Raw genomic sequence first — 27,379 nt, 5'->3', positions numbered from 1 at the left:
AGGTCAAGCTAGACTCCCAAGTTCTTGATCATATGTTTGGGCGTAGGGGCTGCGTAGAGTTCAGAAGGCCACCAATCAGAGGTTCATAACTTTTGAGATTTGCCATATAGCACAATCTCAGTTTTACTGGTGGTCAGCTGGAGACAATTCTTCGTCATCCAGGCAGCAATTGCTGTCATTACAGCAGAGAAGATTTCTCTTGTTTTCGTCAGATCTTTATCAACAGAGATTGAAAGCTGTGTATCGTCCGCGTACAATATAATTTCAAAGCCAAATGCTTTTGCTATCTTGGCGAGAGGTGTAACATATATGTTAAACATCGATGGGCTAAGCAGGAGCCCTGGGGCACCCCCTTGTCCAACCCCAAAGTGCAAGACTTAAATGAACCCAAAGTCATGGTTTGGGTTCTATTGGAAAGAAAATTGCCAAGCCAGTGTAGAGCAGTCCTGTATACACCAATTTCTTGCAGTATGCCGTGTAACCTAGAATAAGACAGTATCAAATGAAATGTTATGGACAAGTCCAGCAGCGCCTGCACGGATGGTAGGTTACTGTCTAATGAGCATCTGATAGGGTTATTGACCACTACTAGAGATGTCTCGGACCCAGATTGAGATAGGTTCAGGATCTTGTTGACCTCTAGGAACTCTGAGTTGTTTATTTATTAGCCCTTCCAAGAACTAGCTCAACAGAGGGTGCAACAAGACTGGACCATAGTTGGAAAGTTTGGCTAGGGAAAGTTGCCCTTTTTGGGGGGGGAATTGGCATGACCTAAGTTGCTGTGTTAACCGATTAAATAAGGGACAGATAGCAGGAGCAGGCTGATTGGAGAGAGCGACCAAAATCCTCGGAGGACAGCTATCCAAAGCAGAACCTGATTTAACTACACTTACAGCTAACCTGCACAGCAAGTCACGTCTATGTATGCAGTGCCTCCCCTCCAGCACAGCAGCTGAGCCCCACATTCAACCATCAACCAAGTCTCTCTGCATTGCCTAGCCTGCTGCTCCTCTGCCCACACTCCAACCCCAGCTTGTGTGTTGCTCTGGACCAGTCAGCATCTCCAGAGTGAGGTTCATTCAGTACAACTTGTCCCCTCTGTAGTTAATGCGAAAAGATGCAGTGTCTCCCTACTTCACACGGACTGCCAAGCAGCAGATGCCCCCCCTGTTAACAGCCCTGTGTTGCATCATAAATTGTCTGATCCTCTCTATAGTGGATGTGAGGAGGTGAACAGTATATTTTCCTCCCACTGCCTTCCTGTAGACCCACTGACTGCCTAGTGGTCCTCCTCAATCAAGTTCTGTAACGCCATCTTTTAGCAACTGCTCCTCAATAGCTCCGCTTTATATCTCTGTTGACTTTTTCCACTTCCTGCCTCTTCCTCATTGGCAGCTCTAGGTTCTACGGTCAGGCGAATCTGGCTCACTGCAGCCCAGTACTGCCCAGTCATGATTTTACCCTAAGAGCCGCACTGGAAGCACAGCATTTTAAAGTGCAGCAATAATGTTATTTTGCAGGTCAGTTCCCACATATCAAGAATCTCCAGGCTCCAGGAGAGTGTGAATAACTGTGTGTTGCATAGGATTTTATGAAGTGTAGCAGGGGTTCATTGCAGGAGCAGGGGGCCTAGCTGTTCAGCACCATCTTGGAATCTAAGAGGCCTTCCTTACCACCACAGTACCAGATCTGCAATCACAAAGTGTTTGAGGCTCAATATATGGCAAAAGTAGTATTGCTTTATAATGTCATTTAATGCCATATTCAAGTGTCTGTACTTGAATGGCGAGTGTGGTCAAGAACGGTTTCCATACATAGATGATGGACTGTAAAACATTCTATGAGTAGAGCAGCTCCAAGGAAATCCCAATGTTCTAACGCCCTTCTTCACTGGAACTGATATTAGGAAACAGTTATTCTAGTTACGAGGATAGGGTCAGACTCCACTTTGCCCCCTATGTGATAATATATGGCGAGCAACTCAGACGTTTAGTCACTTTATTCTAAATTCACTTTAATGACATTCTTCCATATTCTTAGTGCATTTCAAAATTCAAGTATATTTAACACAGAAAGGAGATAATCTAATTCACGTGAATAAAAAAAAACAGTTCAATACATGCACTGAGTAGGCACTCACTTTCCCTGTCGCCTGCGCCGTTCTTTCTTTTCTAGGATCCAGTCTTTGCTCTTCTTCGCTGATTTCCCCTTTGCATTTCGGAAGCGAATCCTGTATAGCCAGAGAGAAATCAACCATCTAATGTTAAGTGCTGGATATTTTAACACAAGCCAGTCTCCATCACTAACTTCTCCATCTTAAATGCTTATTACTTAATGCACTGACTTCAGTAGTCATTGCAGGACATGTGGGTGGTGGAGTTGAAGAAGGACCAAAAAACATATGGGTGAATGTCAAGATTAAAGAGAGGGAAGAAAGCATTACCATTCAGGAAAAGCCAGAGGAGATAATGGTGAGGAAGGCACATAGAGTAAAGAGAAGGTGGTCTCTGTATAGAAAGGTACATTCCATGCAGTAGAAAGAGAGGAAAGGCACTTGAGCAGCAAAAGGAGGTGTAAGTAATGCAGGGGGAAAAATTAATGAATAGTTTAATGTGGCACATTAGGTATAATGAGGGACAATGAATGGAACAGTTAGAAAAACTAGCATCTGATAATCATTTTGACTTAGAAGGTCCCCTAAGGCCCCTTCATCTACAGAAATGTCAGAGGCAGGAAAACAAGGAAACCAATGACTGTGGTATCCAAGACAATTGTCCTCTGTTACTCTTTCTCTTCCGTGGGCTATCAGGGAAAACTGACAACCAGGATAGCCATAAGGGAAGAGACATTTGAAAAAAAGATACACTGGGGCTCTCTACATCTAAAGAGACACCTAAACAAAGGTAAAGTTAGGAAAGGTATTATCAGGGAAAATTAATCCTACAGAGCTACAAGAAGACACCACAACCAAGACAGAGAAGGGGGGAGCTAAAGAAACAGAGGGGTAGAAGAGTGATTCTCCTTGTACAGATGACAAGAAGAGGGTGTACCTTGTCTGCCAGACTAGTAGGGAGACATCACGAGCTAGAAGAGGGGCTCTTAGTCAAGGTATAGTGGAGGTTTGTTGTGAGAAGGGCAGGCTACACTACAAGCAATGGTACAACATAATTCTGTGTTTGGGCAATAGCTCACAAAGTGTGCAGTTTGGATCTTATGTAGCCACTCGTGGGACAGACCACAAGCGGCAATAAAAAAGTATCTGTGCTTTATTCGTATAGGACATGACAAAAAGGATGAGCGAAATCAAGGGAACAGACAACAGAAGCCAACTAAAGGAAACTGCAGTGTATGTAGCAACCAGCAGAATACGCTAGAGGTGGCTGAAAAGGGAAAATGTGCATAAACCATACAAGCCACAGGAGGTAGAAATGAGGCTCTAAGTGCAGAGAACATAGCTCATTAGAAGAGGAAGAAGGGGCATTGTGTTGAAACTGTCATGATTGACCAGATTTAGAAGAGCTGCTCTAAGGAGAGATCACATAGGTTGAGAAGAGTTGAGAGAGCACATATCATGTCAAGGTCACAATACCCAACGAGATGTGGGAGACTGTTTTCTATGGTTAACTTATGGTTCACCTTGAGAACAACAACGACAGCAACACCACAACCCTGATCGATAACCTCGCCAACCTCTGACTGAGGCAACTCGTCACCACGCCCACCCACTCCGCCGGCCACACGCTCGACCCCATCTTCTCCCCAAGCCCGCACGTCTCCTTCAACCACCCCACCAAACTCCCCTGGACCGACCACCGCTGCATCCACTTCACCTTCCAGAAACCCACCACACACCACCGCACCCAACAGATTCCCCGCCGCTGCTGGAACAAAATCACCGAAGATCAACTTCATGCAAACCTCGCTCTCAGCCCACCCACCGAACCCTCCAACGCCGACGGCGCGGCCCACAGCCTCAGACGTTGGATCGAGAACTGCACCAGCACCCTCGCCCCGCCGAAGAAACCCCCCCCACAGAGACACCAGCAAGAGGGCCAGCTGGTTCACCCCAGAACTCCTAGCCTCCAAGAAAGCCTGCCGGAAGCTAGAGAAGAAACAGCACAGCGAGCAGACCCCGGACAGCCTCGCAGCACACAAGGACGCCATCCGTAACCACCACCACCTTATCAAGGCTGCTAAGAGGACCTCCTTCAAAGACCACCTCGACAACAACGCACACGTCAGCAAGGAGCTCTTCAACATTGTGAAGGAACTCTCCAACCCCAGCTCCAACACCAACGACATCCCGCCGTCACAAGCCCTGTGCGACTCCCTCGGCACTTTCTTCCACCGCAAGATTGCAGACTTCCACGACAGCTTCAACACCCAGACAGCCCCAACATACAGCAACACAACAGACTCTCCTCACATCATCGACTACGACCCCCTGCTAGCCTGGGCCAGCGTGAGCATCGATGACACGATCAAGACCATGAGCACAATCCACTCCGGCTCTCCGTCAGACCCATTCCCGCTCCACGTCTTCAACAAAGCAAGCAGCTCCATCGCACCCCACCTGCGCAACGTCATCAACCTCTCCCTCGAGACCATGACCTTCCCAGAGAGCTGGAAACACGCCGAGATCAACGCTCTCCTCAAAAAACCCAAGGCAGACCCAAGAGACCTCAAGAACTTCCAGCCCATCTCTCTGCTCCCGTTCCCGGCCAAGGTCATCGAGAAGATCATCAACAGACAGCTAACCCAATACCTCGAAGAAAACAGAATCCTGGACCCTTCTCAGTCAGGGTTCCGCAGCAACCACAGCACTGAGACCGCCCTCATCGCCGCCACCGACGACATCAGGACCCTGCTGGACAACGGTGAGACCGCAGCACTCATCCTCCTAGACCTCTCCGCCGCCTTCGACACCGTCTGCCACCGCACACTACGCGCACGACTCCACGCCGCAAGGATCCAAGACAAGGCTCTGGAATGGACCACATCCTTCCTCTCAGGCAGAACCCAGAGTGTCCGCCTCCCCCCATTCTGATCCGAAGCTTCCGAGATCATCTGCGGCGTACCCCAGGGCTCCTCCCTCAGCCCGACACTGTTCTACATCTACATGGCCCCACTTGCACACGTCGCCAGACAGCACGACCTCAACATAATCTCCTACGCCCACGACACTCAGCTGATCCTCTCCCTCACCAAGGACCCCATCACCGCCAAAGCCAACCTCCACGAAGGAATGAAGGCCGTCGCCGACTGGATGAGGACCAGCCGCCTGAAGCTGAACTCGGACAAGACGGAGGTCCTCATCCTCGGCTCCAACCCTTCAGCCTGGGACAACTCCTGGTGGCCAACGGCACTGGAGACAGCCCAGACACCCACAGACCACGCACGTAACCTGGGAATCATCCTAGACTCAATGCTCTCAATGACCAAGCAAGTCAACGCCGTCTCCTCCTCCTGCTTCAACACCCTCCGCATGCTCCGCAAAATCTACAAATGGATCCCAACAGACACAAGCAAGACAGTCACCCAGGCCCTCGTCAGCAGCAGACTCGACTACGGAAACGCCCTCTACGCGGGATCCCCGACCAAGCACATCAAACAACAACGCATCCAAAACGCCTCGGCACGACTGATCCTCGACATACCACGCCACCGCCACATCACCCCCCACCTGAGAAACCTGCACTGGCTCCCCGTCAACAAAAGGATATCCTTCAAGCTCCTCATCCACGCACACAAGGCACTTCACAAGACCGACCCTGCCTACCTCAACAGTCGACTCTCCTTCTACATCCCCAACCACCAGCTACGATCCGCCGACCTCGCACTTGCCACCGTTCCGCGCATCCGAAGAACTACCACCGGCGGGATATCCTTCTCCCACCTCGCCGCCAAAACATGGAACACCCTACCACTGAGCCTACGACAGACCCAAGACCTGCTGACCTTCAGGAGAACACTCAAGACCTGGCTTTTCGATCAGTAGCAGCCTCTCCCCCCCAGCGCCTTGAGACCCTCGCAGGTATGTAGTGCGATTTACAAATGTTTGATTGATTGATTAACAAAGGAACTCACAGCAGGACAGAAAGCGTGTTTGTGGAGGTACCACATTAGGCCACAAGATGTGAGAAAGGGGCCTGGTGAGAGTTCCCAAAAGGCCAAAGTGAGTCACGTTTATGGACCACAGGGGGCGAGGGGGTTTTGGATGGGTGGTACGGTAAAACTATAAGGGGGGAAACATACACACAAGAAAGACCACAAGTTGTAAAAGTTGTATTTAACCTGTAGAGGTAAAATACCACAGTTGCTTAACTCAAGCTTAAATTGGTAATTGTGGCTATGAGAAAAATCCCACAGACCACTAATAATCTCTTTTTGAGCCACAGGCCAGCACAGATTGAATACCTTTGATTTGTGAATGTAGCATGAGATGAATCTTGCTTTTCACTGCACTCTGCATCCAAGCCCTGAAAGATTAATCGAAAAATATTTTAAATGATTTTACTCATCACAGAACCAACACACCATTTCTCAGGAAAAAATGACACGGTTTATATCATAGAAACAATCTCACCTTTGGTAAAACACCAGAAATCCCAGCAAAGAGGCAAAGGAAGAATCTGTGAAGAGAGAAGAGATTAAGCTCAGCAAAACTTGGCAGAGGGAACATCGACAAGAAATGCTTGATGCTATGCAACATGTTAGAGAAATAGAGACATTCATAGTGAACTGCTGATCTGGTCAGCGCTTATGGTCTAAGGTTTTTTGCCCAATACACTACAAATTAAGTCTGGGTACTCAGTGTAAAAATATTGTCCGCCTGCTTTTTATGAAAGCCCCAAGAACTTGAGAAATAAAGTAAAATTGGCTCAGAGACCGAACCTGAAAAGGGGGACATGGTAAACATATGGGCTTAGCTGATCCCAAAATGTGAGCTCTTCGAGTCTGAAAGGCCATTGTGAGCACTAATTGGATGAACTACTGCACTGAGAGCCTTGTATTGCTCTGAACAGAGATGGAATCAAAATGTAACAAGTAAAACACGCATTGAAAATGCAATAGGTCTCGCATTTACTTGCGATAGAGCTATTGGCATGGTAAATGACAATGTCTTTTCCCCGTGTGTTATGGATGGATGTGGTGTGCCGTGGAATGATGTGGGTTGGATTGGAATTGTTAGTTGTGTAGATGCTCGAGTTCATCATTCACAATACATTACACTCAATCTGACCAAAGAATGTCTTGTTCTCGGTCGCCTCTGTGCCCTGCACAAATCGCTTCACCGTGGCGCCACTGTTTGTGGACCCATGCATCTCGTTCTGATCCGTGCCCCCATTCCCCCGTGTAAAGCTCGGTATTTATAAACAAGGCCACCCCAAATGCTTTTCGACATCCCTCCATAGGACGAAGAGACCTAGCACCCACTTTACAAACTCGGGGTTCAACCACCAGATGAACTACACGCATCTCACAAAGACGAAGCCAGAAAGCCACTCCCAGCAATAACGGCTCCTCCTACAAACGAGAAATACAGCACAAACTCGGAGAGAACTTGCTCTCAGAAAATAAACCGCTACGAAGGGCATGTCAGCCGCAAGTTTCCTATGAGACGACGTGCACGGTAATAAGCTAATACTGTTGTGTAGTGTTTAAATTAGCCGGAAACAGTCAGCAGCCAATTAACAGTCCAAATTGAAAGAAGGGCGAGGACCTGAAAATTAATCAAATGAGAGTTTCAGCTGGAGGTGACGATTCAGGTCCTAAAGAGTCATACAAATACCATACCTTCCTTTTTAAAATAATATTGACACTAAAACCCCTACAAAATTTAGCTATAGAGAAGAAATGCAATATTCATTAGCAACATATAAAAAAACTCCAAACATTAATGTATTGCATGTTTTTAATGCAGCTGGGATTCAAGAGACCAGAGTTGTATACAGCTGCCAGGACCTGGGTGCAGGGCACTGAAGGGCAAAACTCCAGCCTCCTGAGGTGCGGTGCCCATGTTGTCGCTAAAACTAGTCACACGTATTTGATTACAGCAGGCGCAATAAACAAAATAGTGCACACCTACTTATAATGCACACCGTGTAACATGGCAAGTAAAGGTCCAGTCATTATGGGCGGTAACAAATGGAGACAAGGCGGTACTAAGGAGGGACTAAACAAGCCTCATAATCAATCGGAAGCCAGTGTTTACGAAAGACAATGAAACAAAGGCAATGACAAATATGGGCGGAGAGTGGGCAGGGCTGCTAATGCATACCCTAATACAGCATGCCTCGCAGAGCGAGCAGCGCATGCGCGCTGCTGCTAGGCTCAACCTAAAAAAATCCTATGGAGACGTGTCCCGATTCTGAACAAGCTGGAGCTGAGCAAGGATTTCTCTTGTTTATACAGAGTGCCTTTCACATGGCAGTCTGGAGTGTCTACTTAGAATGGCACGGTTTCTGTACTTGAGGAAGTCTCCAGTGAGACACGAGCATAGAGTTGCTGTAGCCCAGCCGCGCGCACGGCATAGATCATCGATTTGCGTAATTAACTTTCACCTTTATATATATTTTTTTAAACCGGTAGATGCTGAGTTGGCAAATACAAGAAGAAAACAATGACAGAAAAGCTATTCACTTTTAAAGTTTGTTAGTTTGTTTTGAAGTCTGAAATGCGTGGCAGGGTGCACATGGTTACATAAACAAGCATTGGCATAGCCAATTGGTCTCGCCTTTGGGACCTTATAAGTGTTTAGTTATCCAGCACAATATCCTTGGTGCAACAACAACTGTTACATGGCTAAACACTTGTAAGGTCCCAAAGGCGAGCCTATTGGCTATGCCAATGCTTGTTAGCTTAAGTACAGTAGAAACATAGGACCCAGTGGTGTTACAAAACGCAAGGGGGCCCCCTGAAAGATATGCTAAAGCCCCCCTCCCCACACACATCAGTAGGGTCTGAGGGAAACCCCTCCTGTCTTATGAACTTAGGGACACATCCTTTGAGGCAACAGTGTGTTCCCCACGAGTGTTTGTGCCCCCAAAAGAACAGCCCGAGACAACATCCCCCACCGACCCCGCCCTTTTCACTGGTGCACGTGCTTTCACTTCCACTAGGAATCTGTCGAGGAAAAGCGTCGGGAAGACTCCTCGGAATGACTTTCACTTAGTGAACTTGTGAACCGACGTCAGAGCGCTGAGCATTTTAAGATCTCCTCCGCCCCCGGATCTCTTGCTCAATCCTGTTGTAAATTCTCTCTAAAAGTGCAAACTGACCTAATGGAGTCTCCTTGCCGCTCAAAGTCCTCTGATCCCAGCGTGATAAGGCGCTTTATGAGACGTCAGCACTTTGTGAAATCCTCCTCTGGGCCTGACAGCAGCACTTTACTGCTGGTCAGGGTCGATCATGAGGAAGGCCCTGGCGAGATATCTGGCAACAGCTGGCGATGCTCTGAACTGGGGGGGTTGAGGGGGAGAGAGTGGGGTCTCGATAGCATTACATTCCCACGTGTTCTGAATTTACCTAAAAAATCCCCGATTGTGGCTAGTGAGAAGAAGTTTAAGGGTTTCTGTAGGTTGAATCATGTGCTTACCTGATGCCCTTGGAAGACTTTTATATTAAATGGAAAAAGTCATTTTAGTTCATCGCTTGATGAACTTTGACCCGCACAGGCACATGGCTGTTCTATAGAGCACTATAGGTCCTAGCAGGTTTGGGCGAGACTTAAGCCCGACATGGGATAGCCTCCACTTCTCTGGTACAGGACCACCGCTTTATAGATACCCACTTGCCTCTCGCGGATAAGCTTTGTGGCGGTTCCGCTAAAGGTTGTGTCTATGTTGAGCGGGTGCCATGTTTGTTATGCTCACTCACCAAGGGTTTAGCTTTTCAGAAACACATAAAGGAGGGGTTTGTTGATGAAAACCAAAAACAAATGTCCCTGATGGGAGGGGAGTTGTCTCCCTACGAGAGGGGTGGGGGCACTGAAATTTTCTTGTAAGAATGGAGATACCGCGCATTGTGGACACAGGCAGGTAAATCCAGCAACGGTTGCACCACCATGAAAAACGAGTGAAAGCGTTTCACTTGCGAGAGCGAGCAGCACCAGGAGCGATAATTGCTACCATATAGCGCCGCGCGCTCCCGCAAGTAAATCTCCACACGTGCACGCGTTGCCATTGAAGGCAATGAAATATGTGCACGTTTTAGCCTGAAAAAGGCACTAGATGGCTACAGGTCTCTTTCCTATGCAGCGCATGCGCGCTGCGTAGGCGAGACCTAAAAATGTGTGGACTCTTAATCGCCACATCAGAGTTGTTTGCCTGGCGAGGTCCTGGTGTTGTACAAGTGACACCAAATTGTTGTGTTGAAATACTCCACTAGGACCATCTAGATTGTAGTAGTTTTATTGACAACAACTCTAAGAGCCATCAAAACCAGGCACCACAGCTCACCTGATGACAGAGTTCCAATGTAAATAGGTCTGGAACTCAACATCTGGAATGTACATAGAAGAGCATTCTTACTGAATTACAGCCACAACAGAACTCCATTCTGGAGAATGAACAGATCTTTATTGGAGCTAACCACTAGGCAGTGTTCCCACAGCCGTACAGGTGAAAGGGGATGTACCAATAACTAGAATAATGCCGCCTGATGGCCAGCTACTGCATAGTCTATTGACATGAGGGAAGTCACGCCCCTTAACAGGGGTACACTTTGGGTATCCGGCAGACAGAGAAAAGCTCAGATGCTGACAAAATAAATAAATAATATGGTGCACCTTCTGTGGGCGCACATGAAGGATCTACTCACAGGGGGTAAATGCCTGGCTATTCATAACATAATACATGTATTTGTAAAGTGCACGTTCACCCATGGGTATCTTGGCACTGAATAACAGATGTTTATTGTTACCCACCTCAATGGTACTCATTTTATCGACCTCAGAAGGAAGGAGGAAAGGCTGAGTGGACCCGCCGGGATTTGAACCTTTGACCATGTGGTTGAACACAGGCCCCTACAGACACGGTAATTCAGGGCAGGGTGGCACAGCTTCTTAGAGTCATGCAGAGGGCTTACATTCCAATAAGGTTGCTCTGTTACAAGCCTAAAAAAATGGTTTAAGCCTATTGCTTGGAAGAAAATGTTCAGGTGGTGTCAGATATAGGTATGTATCCTCCAAGGTTAAGGTACAAAGCAATTTAATCTCGCTGTGGGGGAATGCCTTCATTACCTTGAATACAGTTTTGGCTGTAGACTCCTGGCTGGTAATCTAATGGGACGAAACAATGCAAGAAATCCTGGCTGGCAACATTACGGCTACATCCTATGGGGGTCAGTCGGCATCAGAAGATATAAGCCCTTTTGGGGTGGTAAAGTTTGGGAGCCAGTCAACATGACTGCTAAATAAAAAGCCCTATTTAGATGGTGCAAGGAAGAGGTTTTTAAGAGCGTAAGCAAAGCTAATTCAATGACCATTTGGCCAAACTACATTATTATACAAAGTACCTTATTATCTTGAAGTGAACTTCAGGCGGTTGGACCGGATTTAACGACTACCCATTGGCACGGTAAGCAGGAAACTTTACCCTACAGGATGTGATTTCTGGTTGATGGAGAATACATACGCCAACAGGTTTAACGAGCAAGCTTCATGTATCTCAAATTAAGTTGGCTAATATGCGTCTCAAAATTTTGTTCAAGACAATATCAACTAACTGGAAAATGTTAAGTTCGCTAACCGTATGCACCTGGTCCCTGCATGGAGGTTACCGGGACGGAGACCGACTACTGAGCTGATCAAAAACACAGGTTGGGTGGTGTTCAAAGGTTATTGGAGCCAGTAAACTTAAGATTAAAGCTTACCATAATATTTGTAAATTACAGGTTCTTAAAAAGGGACCACGTCAGGTTCAGGTGGCTTTGTGCAATGTTACGTGCAATAATATTTTTTTGTGCAGTTACTTGCAATGATGTTTGTAGATTTTCTATTGACCATTTTGTTTTGTACTGTGAATCTTATCTGGATAGACATGCTGTGCTCTTATTTTTCAGCTGTATCCTCTTCCATTGAGAGGCTAGGATGACCAAAAAGTGCAATTTGTAAACAGGTGTTTTAATCATTTTTGTCCCACATGAGCTTCCCTGTTAGTCTTAATGTCAACATCGTAGTGTTTGGCAGAAGTGTGCACGGAAGACCATGTGGCCAGCATGCAGATGCCATTTAAAGATATGCTAGCGATAAAGGGAGTGTTGCTCATTTTTTCCTTGTCGAGCATGTTCTCGGTTTTTCTCCCAAACACACTCCTGCTGCCTTGTAACATGTCTGGATTGTCTGTACTTTCCATCTTGCAATAGTTACCTTAGTGACAGGGGAGCCTTTCCTTGTTTGGGATAAAGAGATGAAGGGCCGGATTCACAGAACTAACTTAAGACAAAATCCTAAACTTACTACCATTTTTGTATTCACAGAAGGCACTTACTCATTTTGGTATTCACAGAAGACACTTACTCACTTCGGTATTCAGAGAAGTTAGGAGTCCTAACTTTAGGACTCCTAAATGCCTTCTGTGAATACCCAAAGTCTTAAAATTAGGATTTTTCTCAGTTTAGGAGTCCTAAAGTTAGGACTCCTAACTTTACTACTACTAAACTGAGAAAAATCCTAATTTTAAGACTTTTGGTATTCACAGAAGGCATTTAGGAGTCCTAAAGTTAGGACTCCTAACTTCTGTGAATACTGAAATGAGTAAGTGCCTTCTGTGAATACCGAAATGAGTAAGTGTCTTCTGTGAATACCAAAATGGTAGTAAGTTTAGGATTTTGTCTTCAGTTAGTTCTGTGAATCGGGCCCGAAGGGTTTGGTTCCCCTTTCTGATCGTTGTTTTTTTTTTTAAAGTTTCACATAACTGCCCTTCCAACTTCCAGTGTGTACAGGGTTCTCCTTAGGCTGCTGTTGTGGGAGTGATCAAGTCACCGACCATTTAGACCCTTGTTCCTCCTTGAATGATGCCACATGTATGTCTCGGAAATGTCTCAACGTAGTCACCATCTTCAAATTCTACCTCCCCTCAACTTTAGCAACTTTGTCTGTCTTCCTTTCTTATACCTTGCTTATCTTCCCTCCTCACAAATGTACCTCAACTGGGGAGATGAGAGGGTCGCATGTGAATTCTGAAAATTTCTACAAGCTACAAAACTACTCCTAAAGGTAACAACTTTCTATTATAGAGAAAATCTTTTCTGGACTCACGTTCTGTGCACTGATTTTGTAGCTGAAATTATTTTCCCTTGAGTGACTGGGATTACCAGAGTGTGCATTTGCAAACAAGTGTTTCAACACTTTTGTCTCACCTAAGCCTCCTTATTGACTTGAATGTCCATACAGTAATGTCTTGTGAAGGTGTGCATGGAGGACCACGTGGCTGCCATGCAAATGTCGTTTAAGAATATATAAGCCAGGAAGGCAAGTGTTGCTCCCTTGTACATTGTCGAGTGTGCGTTTGACTTTCCTCCCCATGTCACGCCTACCGTTTCGGGACATTCTTGAATTGTCTAGACTATCCATATCACAAAAGTTCAGTTGGCGATTAATGTCTTTGCTAACATCCGAGTGTGCATAAGGCTCTCTCTGCCTGCATTTTAAAGGTGCTGAAAGAACGCAAGGAATTGTATGGCTTGGTTAACATGAAAATGTGACACCACTTTTGGGATAAACTGGGTTTGTTCTCATCACTAGTCTGCTCTTGTGTATTCGTAATTGAGATTCCTGTGTTGTAATGGCCTGAAGCTCTTTATAGATGTGATAACAATTAGGAAGCTTGTCATTAGCGTTGGATATAAGAGTTACACAGTACGAATGGGTTCAAAAGGTGTATTTATCAGTTGTGTCAGCACCAGGTTGAGATTTCACATAGGTGTTGGCACTGCCCTTGGGGGTGCTAGTCTCTTTGATCCCTCTATGAATCATTTGCTACCTGGTGTGGTAAAGAAACTTTTCCCTATTACTCCCTTTGTATATGCCACTATGGCTGACAAATGTACCTTGAGTAAGGAGTACAAGAGTTTGTCTGGTAGATGCGTCAGGCAACTATTGTAATGTCTTTTGTCCAGCCCTTATGAAGGCTTTCCTATTACAGTAGTGTATGCATCGGCTCCATTTTAACACTTTCTTGTGGTTGGCCTTCTGGCATTTGCAGGAATGCCTTTGCGACCAAATTCTATGTCCTCAAGAAACAGGCTGCTAGGCTTAGGATAGCTTGTTACGGATGGTATACCTGACCTTTCTGTATTGTCAGTATGTCCTGGAAGCTTCATGCCTCTGTCTTGTGGCATTTTAAGTAAGTCTAAAAACCGTGGCTGTCTGGCCCACTGGAAGGCTATTAGAATTAGGGTTGTGTTAGCCTGATTGCATTTCTGTATCACCAGGGGTATCCAAGGAATTCGAGTTAAAGAAAAGGCACATTTTCCGCACCATTCTATCAACAGGGAATTCCCTATTGACCGGTGGTGCTGATATCTGGATGCAAAGCTTAGTCTTATTTGCAACCCAATAAAATGCAAAATGCCAGTGTCGTGTGCCCTACTTCTAAAGGATGCCTTCTACCACCTTTTGCTTTAGCTCCCACTCGTGTTTGCCTATCTGCTTCTGTAATTTGTACACCCGCAGTAGGTGTATCGTTACTAGCATTATACTTCTTTGTATAGTCCACTTCCATATGTTCTGTGAAAGTTTGGATAGCACGTGTCGCCCAGCTTGTTGAGGTAGAACATGGTAATCATGTTGGTTGTTTAGATTTGGATCGCTCTTCAAATCATATGTGTTAGAAAAACACACTCCCACACCGGGAAGGGTGGTGGTGTTCTCCCAGACACACTGTGGTAGCTTGGCTCGAGTGGTCAGGGATCAGGCACCGTGCTAAGCATACGTCATACCCACACAATAACCATGCGTGCATCCGTTCCAAAAACGACACTACACCTTAAAAATTATACTGAAAATATATCTCTTTATCTTCTTTTCTCTTAGTTGCTGATTAAATAAATAATAATACAATCACAGTACACAAGGCTTTTCCTGTGGAAGGGTAAGTCAAATAAATAATACTTCAACGATTCAATAAATAAGGTAGATCATAAATAATCAAGGCATAAATATAAGTGCATTACATAAAAGGCAATTAAATATTATGAGGCAATAAATACTGCGAGACAATAAATACTGTGCGACAATAAATACTGTGAAACAATAAATACTGTGAGGCAATAAATACTGTGAGGCCATAAATAGGATGAATACAATAAATACAGTGCTCTCAATAAATAATAAAAGCCAACAGTGACACTTGAAAATCAGTTCACATTCCTGAGGTACTATGGGATGATTTGACCCAATCCCAGCTGGTAGAGATTTGGATGGCCTGAGGGGTATACTCCCTGGCTTGGACAAGGCTGAGGCCTGAACTGAGGTAGATCAAGGGGGAATCTAGAGATCTGGCTCTCCCACACTACACAACCCCTCTGTATTAGTCTCAGCTCACCCCTGGCACTATCAAGCTGGTTCCAGCACCTCTCTAGCCCCTAGGATGATCTCTTAGGGCTTCACAGGGCCTTAGGCGCCCTCTATTCCACTTACTGCCCTTTTTATGAAGTTCCGACGCCGCTGGAGTCGTGTCGACGCCGTGAGGCGGTTCCGGTTCGATGTCGGCGGCCTCGGCTCAATGACAGTTCCTGTCGACGCCAGGAGGCGGTTCCGGTTCGATGTCGGCGGCCTCGGTTCGATGTCGGCTCCGATTCGATGACGTCGGGCGGTCTGGGCTCGATGTCGACTTCGGGCGGCTCCGGTTCGATGTCGGCGGCCTAAGGTCGATGTCAACCTCCGGTTCGATGACGTCGGGCAGTCTTGGCTCGATGTCGACTTCCGGCGGCTCCGGAGTGCGATCTCCACTCCCGACCTCCGGTGCTCCTTTCCTCGGGTTCCGGCGTCTCCGGAGTGCGACCTCCACTCCCGACCTCCGGCACGCTTCACCTCGGTCTCCGGCGACTCCGGAGGGCGGACTTCACTCCCCCGTCGACGCCGCACACTCGACCTCAGGTGACTTCCTCCTCGACCTCTGGTACTCTCCACGACCTCAGTCGGCGCCCTCTCTCGACCTCTGGCGGCTCCGGGTACGACGTCTGCTTTCCAGTCAGCGCCGCTTCTCCACCTCGGGCTCCAGGTCTCCAGGCTTCTCGATGTCGGACTTCAAGAAGTTACCAGTCAGGTCAGGAACTTGCTGTTCTTTACTTTTAAGGCCTGTTCCTGCTGTCCAGGTCCTTAAGATGGTTTTTCTTGCTTTTCCCCACACAGGGCTCCAGGCTGGGCTCAGTCAGCAGGGACTAGTATCAAGGGTGGGTTTCTGGACCCCACTCCAGGCACAAGTTTCCACCCCTGCTGCCTCACTCCTTCCTCCTTCAGGTTTCTGCTGCTCCCTCTTCACCAGTCAGGTGCCAACTGCCAGCTCCAACTGCCAACTCTGACTTAGCTTCCCAACATTCTAAACCGCCTCCAACTGTCACAGGGTTCCAGAATGTTGCAGAAGGTTCTAGTAGGTTCCAGTGGGTTCTGATGATGTCACAGGTGGCCTCCATTTTGTGCTCCAGGCCCTCAGACAGAAGTTCCAGGGGTAGATAAAATGGCTCCCTGAATCTGCATCAATACTAAAAAGTCTGGTGGTTCCCAAAAAGGAAAAAATACTAACAGGGTTTGAGGCAAAAGTGGGACAAAATAAATAATGATGAGGAGGGACCACCCAAAGGGCTGACAGGTCTAACACGCGTCCCCCCCAGCTGAAAGTGGGGAGAGCTACCCAACCCCTTGGGAGTTCTCTTCACTAAGGCGGAAATACCTTGAGAGACCGTCTGCATTGGCGTAGTCCACTCCAGGCCGATGTTCCACCTGAAAGTCCATTCCCTGTAGGGAGATAGACCACCTCAACAACTTGGGATTCTCCCCCTTCATCTGCATCAGCCAACGAAGGGGTCTGTGGTCGGTCTGAACTAGGAAGTGCGAGCCAAACAGGTATGGCCGCAACTTCTTCAGAGCCCATACCACTGCAAAGGCTTCACGCTCTATTGCACTCCACTTCTGTTCCCTGGGAAGTAGTCTCCGGGATAGGAAGACCACGGGTTGATCCAGACCCTCTTCATTGAGTTGCGATAACACTGCCCCAATGCCATGTTCTGATGCATCCGTCTGGACAATGAACTCCTTGGAAAAGTCTGGGGCCCTTAAGACCGGGGCCTCGCAAATGGCTTTCTTCAGCTTCACAAAGGCCTGCTGACAAGCCTCCGTCCAGACTACCCGTCGAGGTTGTTTCTTGGACGTGAGCTCCGTGAGGGGGGCTACAATGGTACCGTAACCCTTCATGAAGCGGCGGTAATATCCGGTGAGGCCCAGAAAAGCTCGGACCTCAGTCTGAGTCTTGGGGGGTTCCCAGGCCATGATGGCCTCGATCTTCGCCTGGAGGGGTTGCACCGCTCCCCTACCCACCAAGTGTCCAAGGTACACTACCGACCCCTGCCCGATCTGGCACTTGCTGGCCTTGATCGTCAATCCAGCTTGTCTCAGGGCCTGGAGAACAGCTTGCAGGTGACGCAAGTGATCCTCCCAGCTGGTACTGAAGACGGCTATGTCATCCAGATAAGCATCAGAGAAACTCTCCATTCCAGTGAGGATCTGGTTCACCAGACGCTGAAACGTGGCAGGTGCGTTCTTGAGCCCAAAGGGCATCACACAGAACTGGTAGTGGCCATTGGGCGTGGAGAAGGCTGACCTTTCCCTTGCTCCACCAGTCAGAGAGATCTGCCAGTACCCCGAAGTAAGGTCAAAGGTACTTAGATATTGGGCAGCTCCCAGCCGGTCAATCAATTCATCCGCCCTAGGGATCGGATGAGCATCAGTTTTGGTCACTGAGTTCAGTCCCCGGTAGTCCACACAGAACCTCAGTTCCGGTTGGGCACCTGGTGGTGCAGCTTTTGGTACTAGTACCACCGGACTGGACCAGGGGCTGCTAGAAGGTTCGATCACTCCTAGCTCCAGCATCTTAGTGACTTCACTTGAATGCTGGCCTTCACCTTGTCTGACATCCGGTAGATCTTGGACTTCACAGGTGGGCTGTCTCCTGGGTCCACATCATGGACGCACAGGTGAGTCCTACCCGGAACAAGGGAGAACAACGAAGAGTACTGTCCCAGGACCTGGCGGCAGTCCTCCCGCTGTTCAGGAGTTAGAGATGGGGAGAGAATCACTCCCTCCACCGACCCATCCTTCTCTTGAGACGCAAACAAATCGGGGAGAGGCTCGCTTTCCACGTCCTCTGCTCCGTCAGTCACCATCATCAAAATGACTTCGGGCCTCTCGTGGTGGGGTTTGAGGCGGTTGGCATGCAGCACCCGTAGGGGCTGACGAGGGGTCTTAAGGTCCACCAAATAGGTAGCCTTACCCTTCTTCTCCAATACCTCAAAGGGTCCTGACCAGCGATCCTGGAGGGCGCTAAGCTCTCCTGGTTCGATCACCCACACCTTCTGGCCAGGCTCCAATTCCACCGGGTGAGCGTTGTGGTCATACCACGCCTTCATTACTGCTTGGCTGGCCTCCAAGTTGTCAGAAGCTTGCTTCCACAACTTAGCCATTTGGCTCCGGAAGGCCAGCATGTAGCTCACCACGTCCTGGGGAAGCTTTCTGGGAGTTCTTTCCCATCCGTCTCTCACCAGGTTGAGAGGTCCACGTACAGGGTGCCCATACAAAAGCTCGAAGGGGCTGAAGCCCACTCCCTTCTGTGGCACTTCCCTGTAGGAAAATAATAGACAGGGTAGGAGGACGTCCCATTTCCTCCGCAGGCTTTCAGGCAGACTTCTGATCATGCCTTTCAAGGTTTTGTTGAACCTCTCCACCAGACCATTGGTCTGGGGGTGGTAAGGAGTGGTGAACCGGTATGTCACTCCACACTCCTTCCACATCGCCCGCATGTACGCTGACATGAAGTTGGTCCCCCTGTCGGACACAACTTCCTTGGGAAAACCCACTCGGGTAAAGATTCCCATCAGGGCCCTAGCCACAACAGGTGCTGTTATGGTCCTCAGAGGTATTGCCTCTGGGTACCGTGTGGCATGATCCACCAGAACCAGGATAAACCTGTGACCAGCTGTAGTAGGCGGATCTAATGGACCCACAATGTCGATGCCCACCCTTTCAAAGGGGGTGCTAACGACAGGAAGTGGTTCCAGGGGAGCTTTCAGCTTCACCCCTGTTTTCCCACTGGCTTGGCAAGACACACATGTCCGGCAGTAGGTGTCGGACGACACTTTCATTTGAGGCCAATAAAAGTGTGGGACAAGACGGGCAAAGGTCTTGTCTTGCCCCAGGTGTCCTGCCAATGGGATCTCGTGAGCCAACTCCAGAAGGAAGGCTCGATAACGTTGAGGGACTACCAAGGCTCGTGACGATCCATGTAGGGGCGCCTTGGGTTCACTGTAGAGGAGGCCATCCTCCCAGTAAACACTGTAGTTCCCTTCAACGCTCCCTGCTGCCTGGGCTTCGGCCTGTCGCCTCAGTCCCTCAAGGGTAGGGCACTCCCTCTGGCCCTTGCAGAATTCCTCCCTGGTCGGCCCTCCCTCCACGTGCCACTCGGCCGGGATGGGTAGGTCCTCCAGTTCGGTGACATCCCCCACCGCAGACTCCTGGTCCACCACCTCCGGTAGCCTATCCGTCCTACGGGGTGTGGACGCCGAGGCAGGCTCCTCCTGTCCTCGGTTCTTCCCTTGATCGGCAGCTGGCTGGGCCTTTGTTCCAGGCTCCAGCCTGAACGAACTCCCTCTCCGGGTAGTCGCGGACCTTGTGCTCACACAGGCCCAGTCAGGTGTACCCAGCATCTCAGTGTGAGTCCGGTATTCCACCTCCTTCCAAGCATTGTGCTCCATGTCATTCCCCAGCAGACAATCGACTGGCACGGCAGGGCTTACGGCAACTCGAAGTGAACCTGCAACCCCTTCCCATTCAAAGGGAACCTCGGCCACCGGATAGTGGCCCATTCTGCCGTCAGCCATCGCGGCAGGGTGGAGTACATCGGGAATCACCTGCTCTGGAGACACCAGTTGGCTACGCACCATAGTCATACTGGCTCCTGTGTCTCTCAGAGCCTCCCCTCTTTGGCTGTTGATGGTGACCCACTGCCCATACTTTGTAGTATTTGCGGGCACCTGGATCTTAGGAACCATCTCCCGTTCTCCCAGGGACACTAAAGTGACACCCGCCCACTCCCTTCCCTTAATTAAAGGCATCTCCTCCCCGAGCACTACACTAGCTACTCCGGGGGCCTTTCCTCCAATGGGAGGGGGTGGTCGTTTCGGGCACTTCGCATCTCCCTTATAGTGTCCAACGCCACCGCACTCGAAGCAATGGACAACCCTTGGCTGCTGACTCTGGCCAGGATTAGGGTTTCTGGGTGGGTTAGCCCTAGGGGTGAATCCTGTTCCCTTACCTTGGAAATTATTTTGGGGGCCTTTGGAGAACTCCTTTTTCTTTTCCCCTCCCTCTTTCTTCTGGGGGGCGCCCTGTCCGGCCTTTTGAGTATCCCACCAGTCCCCCTTGTGGACACCCGGGTACTAGCCCAAATGTCCGCCTCCTCAGCAAGCTTCCGGGGATTGGTCAGCTTGCTATCCACCAGGTGTTGACGCAGTTCAGGGAAACATTTTTCGAGCAGGTGTTCCTTCAATACTAAATCAAACAACCCCTCGTAGTTCCTCACTTCACTGCCCTGAATCCAACCCTCTAATGCCTTCTTTGCATAATCCAGGAAGTCCACCCAATTCGGTGTGCGCAGTTTGTGGCTACCCCGGAACTTCTGCCTGTATTTCTCGGGTGTTAGTCCACACTTTCGTATGAGCGCCACTTTCATGGTGGGGTAGTGGGTCTGCTCATCCTGCTCTAGGGCCAATAATGCATCCCTACCAGCTGGAGGCATGTACCTGTACAATCCCCCTCCCCAGTACTTCTCTGGAACCCCATGGGCCCTTAACGAGACCTCATAGGCCGCTAGCCACTTGGCGATATCGTCACCCGCCCCATAGCTAGCTACTATGTCCTTCGGCAAGTAGGGTTTGGGTTCCCTGGTGAACTCTCTTTCTTCGCTGCCACCATTAGAAACAGGGTGTGCCCCGACTCGTAGGATCTGAAGATCTATCTCTTTCAGCCTTAACTCATGAGCCATCCTCTGTTCCTCCTTCTCTTTCTCCAGCCTTGCTAAGTCCCATGTGAGCTGTCTTTTCTCCCTCCGGTCTGTTAACTCCACTTCAGACAAGCCACCGCTAGAGGCACTGCTGCCCTTCCTGGAAAGTGTCCTGGGCCCCGCTAACAGGTTCCCCACCTCAGTTTGGTACAAACCAGCTCCCTCACTGTCGGGCTCTCTATCCCTGTCCTCCTCCTCAGCCTTGCTTTCTCGTCGTGCCTCCCCCCAAGCCCTTAAGCTGGTTTGGAGTGCACCCTTCTTTGCTCCTGGGGGACAATACACCCCCTCCCGCTGACAAAACTCCCTGAGTTGGGCCACAGTGTACGTTTCTAAATTCTCCAGTACAAACTCCATCTTGCCCACTCAGGTCAGAGGACAGTTATTTGCAGAAGCTATGCAGGGGGGTACCTTTTATAATACCTCCTCCCACCACCAGAGTAAATTTGGAAAAACAAAAACTCACAATTAGGAAGGCCGCTTTGAGAAAACTCCCGGTGTAGGCCTATGGACTACCCACAGTTATTGTCGAGTATACGTAGGCACAGCTCTATCCCACCGCTGAACACCAATCATGTTAGAAAAACACACTCCCACACCGGGAAGGGTGGTGGTGTTCTCCCAGACACACTGTGGTAGCTTGGCTCGAGTGGTCAGGGATCAGGCACCGTGCTAAGCATACGTCATACCCACACAATAACCATGCGTGCATCCGTTCCAAAAACGACACTACACCTTAAAAATTATACTGAAAATATATCTCTTTATCTTCTTTTCTCTTAGTTGCTGATTAAATAAATAATAATACAATCACAGTACACAAGGCTTTTCCTGTGGAAGGGTAAGTCAAATAAATAATACTTCAACGATTCAATAAATAAGGTAGATCATAAATAATCAAGGCATAAATATAAGTGCATTACATAAAAGGCAATTAAATATTATGAGGCAATAAATACTGCGAGACAATAAATACTGTGCGACAATAAATACTGTGAAACAATAAATACTGTGAGGCAATAAATACTGTGAGGCCATAAATAGGATGAATACAATAAATACAGTGCTCTCAATAAATAATAAAAGCCAACAGTGACACTTGAAAATCAGTTCACATTCCTGAGGTACTATGGGATGATTTGACCCAATCCCAGCTGGTAGAGATTTGGATGGCCTGAGGGGTATACTCCCTGGCTTGGACAAGGCTGAGGCCTAAACTGAGGTAGATCAAGGGGGAATCTAGAGATCTGGCTCTCCCACACTACACAACCCCTCTGTATTAGTCTCAGCTCACCCCTGGCACTATCAAGCTGGTTCCAGCACCTCTCTAGCCCCTAGGATGATCTCTTATGGCTTCACAGGGCCTTAGGCGCCCTCTATTCCACTTACTGCCCTTTTTATGAAGTTCCGACGCCGCTGGAGTCGTGTCGACGCCGTGAGGCGGTTCCGGTTCGATGTCGGCGGCCTCGACTCAATGACAGTTCTTGTCGACGCCGGGAGGCGGTTCCGGTTCGATGTCGGCGGCCTCGGTTCGATGTCGGCTCCGATTCGATGACGTCGGGCGGTCTGGGCTCGATGTCGACTTCCGGCGGCTCCGGTTCGATGTCGGCGGCCTCAGCTCGATGTCGACCTCCGGTTCGATGACGTCGGGCAGTCTTGGCTCGATGTCGACTTCCGGCGGCTCCGGAGTGCGATCTCCACTCCCGACCTCCGGTGCTCCTTTCCTCGGGTTCCGGCGACTCCGGAGTGCGACCTCCACTCCCGACCTCCGGCACGATTCTCTTCAGGTTCCGGCGACTCCAGAGTGCGACCTCCACTCCCGACCTCCGGCACGCTTCACCTCGGTCTCCGGCGACTCCGGAGGGCGGACTTCACTCCCCCGTCGACGCCGCACACTCGACCTCAGGTGACTTCCTCCTCGACCTCTGGTACTCTCCACGACCTCCGTCGGCGCCCTCTCTCGACCTCTGGCGGCTCCGGGTACGACGTCTGCTTTCCAGTCAGCGCCGCTTCTCCACCTCGGGCTCCAGGTCTCCAGGCTTCTCGACGTCGGACTTCAAGAAGTTACCAGTCAGGTCAGGAACTTGCTGTTCTTTACTTTTAAGGCCTGTTCCTGCTGTCCAGGTCCTTAAGATGGTTTTTCTTACTTTTCCCCACACAGGGCTCCAGGCTGGGCTCAGTCAGCAGGGACTAGTATCAAGGGTGGGTTTCTGGACCCCACTCCAGGCACACGTTTCCACCCCTGCTGCCTCACTCCTTCCTCCTTCAGGTTTCTGCTGCTCTCTCTTCACCAGTCAGGTGTCAACTGCCAGCTCCAACTGCCAACTCTGACTTAGCTTCCCAACATTCTAAACCGCCTCCAACTGTCACAGGGTTCCAGAATGTTGCAGAAGGTTCTAGTAGGTTCCAGTGGGTTCTGATGATGTCACAGGTGGCCTCCATTTTGTGCTCCAGGCCCTCAGACAGAAGTTCCAGGGGTAGATAAAATGGCTCCCTGAATCTGCATCAATACTAAAAAGTCTGGTGGTTCCCAAAAAGGAAAAAATACTAACAGGGTTTGAGGCAAAAGTGGGACAAAATAAATAATGATGAGGAGGGACCACCCAAAGGGCTGACAGGTCTAACAATATGTACCTAGAAGGCTTTGAGGGCCTATAAGACAATCTTGAGTTCCATCAGATTTATAGGTTTCATTGGTTCTTCTGGGCTCGATAGGCCAGTGATGTTCAGCTTTCCCATTTGAGATTCCCATCATGCTTGGGATGTGTTTGTTGTAATGGTTACAGATAGAGTTGGTAATTTGAACAGGTCTGCCCACTGTAACATCTGTATTCAACCCCTGCATCTCCTTGTGTATTCTGTCTGAGATGACCACTAGATCCTATCCACTTCTGGTAGCTTGTGACCATTTTTGCTGTGGCCACTCCTCGAGTGTCCTTATGTGATGTCTCAAATGGAGTATTAAGGATATACAGGATGCCATCATTGTTCCCCACAGTTCTCACTGTAAGACATAGTCCCTTCTGGTAGAGGTGCGCTTGCTCGGTCAGTGCCTGGTCTTGCTACAGGGAGGGTCTTTCCTTTCACCAGGTTTAGTGTTGCCCCTAGGAATGCCTTTTCTCATTCTGAGTTTGGACATGTATTTGTAAGTTCAGGCAGGAAGCCAGCTTGTATAGTGTCCTTATTATATTTTTATGTTATCCTGCATTGTTTGAATGATTTCATTGTTACCATCTAATTTCCTAAATATGCGTAAACCTGTATGCTCTTCTCCGTAGCTGCCACTACTCCAAGACACTTTGTGATAACCCTTGAAGCAGACTTAAGATCAAAAGGAAGGACCGATAACTAACAATGTACCTTGTCCACGATGAACCGCAATAAAATTCTGTGTCCACTGCTCATTGGTTTGTGCAGGGAGGAATCTGTGAAGTTTATAATTGCCACATAGTCTCCTTTCTGGAATAGTGGGATTACCTGAAACATTGTCATCATCTGGAACTTTTTGTACCTTTATACATCTGTTCAGTGCCCTAAGACTTAATATGGGCCTGAGTGTCTCGTTTGTCTTTGGTGCAAGGAAATAAGCCAAATAAAAACTCCTTGGTTCTTTTCTTTAGGAGGTACTTGCTTTTTTTCTCTCTTGATTAAGTTCTTGTTGACTTCTTGCCATAGGCACAGTTTTCTTTGCTGCATATCTTCAGTCATGTTCTTATTGTTGGGGGTCTGTTTATAATTCTTTGCAGTAACCATGCTGGATTAGGTTTAATATCCATCTGCCTTCCATTCTTTCTCCTACTGGTCACTTGGGTTAGAGGAGCTCTGCTGCAAGTTACCAATCCTCTCGGGACCCTCTCTCTTTCTCTGGGTCTCCCTAAAAAGGTGTGTTCTAAAGGGGATCCTTACTGCCACGGCGACAGTGTACTTGGTGGCCCACACAGTGGCGTGAAGAAGGCATGAGATGTAGGCTGCAGACCTCCCTTTGCTCAATGACTTTTCCTCAGGGCAATTTTGCTCTCAGAAAGTCTTTTTTTATTACAAAGCCCCGACTGCTTTGGAAGACTCATTGTCATTTTTCATGGGCTGCAGCGCACCCTCCACTGTACTGCTGAAGCGGCTGTCTGTCCCCAGTGAAGTCCATATTGATTACAGAGACTTGTACCTCTTGCTTAAACCCGGACACCCTTAGGGTTGTGGCTGCACATAGTTCTTTGCTGCCAGTTTCTGCTACATCGAGCAATGACTTTTGGCAGGCTTTTGCAATGTTCTTGCCTGTCTGGATCACAGGTTTTCTCTCCGGCAGGGTTTGCAGGAGGTCCTTGATTTCGTCCATTGCAGGGGGCAGATCGGTTCAACAATGATTTGGACTTTGCAATACGCCACTGCAGCACTGCTGACCTCTCCATCTTTCAGCTCGCCATGTCCACTTGCCTGCTATTCTCATCAGGAGGCTGTCACTGTAGTTGCCCTCTTATGTGACATTATGACCATCAGGGAATCCGTAACCACAATGCCCTTGATATACGGAGGGTCTGTGGTAGAGTGCCTGTATTTCTTTCCTATTCTTGGTGTGCCGGCTTTTGCTGGAGATGGTTTCATGAAGGCCTCCGAACACTGGTACAGGACAGCATGGGTAGGAATGGATTCCCTTTTTCAGCTAGAGAGTGTTTCCAGCAGGAAACATGACTGTCTGTTTCTCTTCGAGGTAGGCACAACAAGGTCAGCTGCCCTCTTTATTAGGGCATTCTGGACTGCAATATTAGGGGTCGAAGGTCTGGGTGGGTAGAAGTCAACTTCCCTCTTCAGGTTCGTTGGTGTAGAGTTCCCACTAACCCTCTGCTGTTTCTCCTCCATCTGAAGGTTCTTGCTCCACTAAGCCTTCATGTGTCTCATCTTCTTGGTACTCAAAAACGTCTTCCTCAACCTCTCTGTGGTTCTGGTGTAGCAGGACGTTTTAACTCAGCAAGGGCTTGTGGTCTCAATTTTTCCTTCGGTGGCTTCAGAGGGATTCAGTAAGACTTCATAAATCGGTCAAACTCTGTCTTTCTTTTCCTCAGGTTCTCCATTATGGCTTAGAGATGAGGATGCTTTCTTTCCTGGTCAAGAGGCTTTTGGTCAACATCAGAAATCTTGGGCTTTCTTTTCTGTGCCGAAGCCTTCCTGTCAGGTTGTGCTTCCATTGTCCCTTTGGCGCTCTTGATCACCTTTTAATGTTGAAGCTGGTTTCGCCAAAGTTTTTGGCATTGAGAATAATCTTGCTTGCTCAAGCCCGAAGAGTTCAGCTCAGCTGGTGTGCCCCTCGTGTGTTACCTAGCGTCTCTAGGAGGGGACGTCCTTTTCTGTGTTCTTTACTTCTCAGCCTCAACAAATTATTTGGCGTCAGCGCTTTTCCCTTATGCCATGTCTTTTTCCTCATGGGTTTCATTGTCGTTCGACAACCCCAACTGTTTGAATGACCCTTGCTTGCGCTGAGCCTGTGCCAGGGCATAGTGTGTAAACGTTTGCTTCTCTCTTGCTTTGAGGATCTTCAGCATGAACTTGTCTATGTGGTGAACCCATCCTCTTTGTGATCTTTTGGGAGGCAAAGGTTGCACATATTGTGGTTGTCTTTCTGCGCAAATTTGTTTTGGCAGTTGGGTAAAAATCTGAATGGTGTGTGCTCTATATCCCTTGATAATTCCCCAATGTAAATGGCAATGTCACTTTGCTCGAAAACCTTGATGTTATTTTGTTTTTACTCTGAGTCTGCGTGCTCCTCCTTTGACGTCCGTCGGTAATCCGTTTAAATAATCAACACAACCATAACACAGCTTAAAGCAACAGCATAGCATCAAGGAGAAGCAGGTGAAGGGAAAGGTCAGTTCAGCCAGACAGGACAAAACTCCTTACTTTTCATGAGATTGCACTCACTTTTTGGCTTTGGCGCTGTTCGGGTAATCTACAACCATCCCTCCAGTAAAGCCTGCCTTCATGGCTTGTGCAGTTATCAGTTCAAGCTGAAAGAGAGAAGTGGTGAAGCACTAACGTGAAACATGAATCATTATAACCAAGTGCAAACACACCTGACCCCACCCTCCGACTGGCTCCATAACCAGCAATTGCCAGCA

The 27,379-nt window shown here is 48.5% G+C and overlaps 1 protein-coding gene across 1 annotated transcript in view; it reads right to left on the bottom strand.

The window, feature by feature from the left end:
• Positions 1–27,379, bottom strand: part of BUD23 (BUD23 rRNA methyltransferase and ribosome maturation factor) — a 114,304-nt gene that overhangs the window by 17,639 nt on the left and 69,286 nt on the right. The window contains exons 8-11 of the mRNA XM_085649674.1: positions 27,183–27,268; positions 6,587–6,632; positions 6,418–6,479; positions 2,141–2,230 (exon numbers count right to left, since the gene is read on the bottom strand). Of these exons, the coding sequence (XP_085505800.1) occupies positions 2,141–2,230; positions 6,418–6,479; positions 6,587–6,632; positions 27,183–27,268 (284 nt within the window). The remainder of the gene's footprint in view (positions 1–2,140; positions 2,231–6,417; positions 6,480–6,586; positions 6,633–27,182; positions 27,269–27,379) is intronic.

This window comes from Triturus cristatus, chromosome 3_2, assembly GCF_964204655.1.
Source record: "Triturus cristatus chromosome 3_2, aTriCri1.1, whole genome shotgun sequence".
NCBI lineage: Eukaryota > Metazoa > Chordata > Amphibia > Caudata > Salamandridae > Triturus > Triturus cristatus.
Note: the sequence above shows the minus strand (reverse complement) of the source record. Positions and strands in the feature narration are given on the sequence as shown.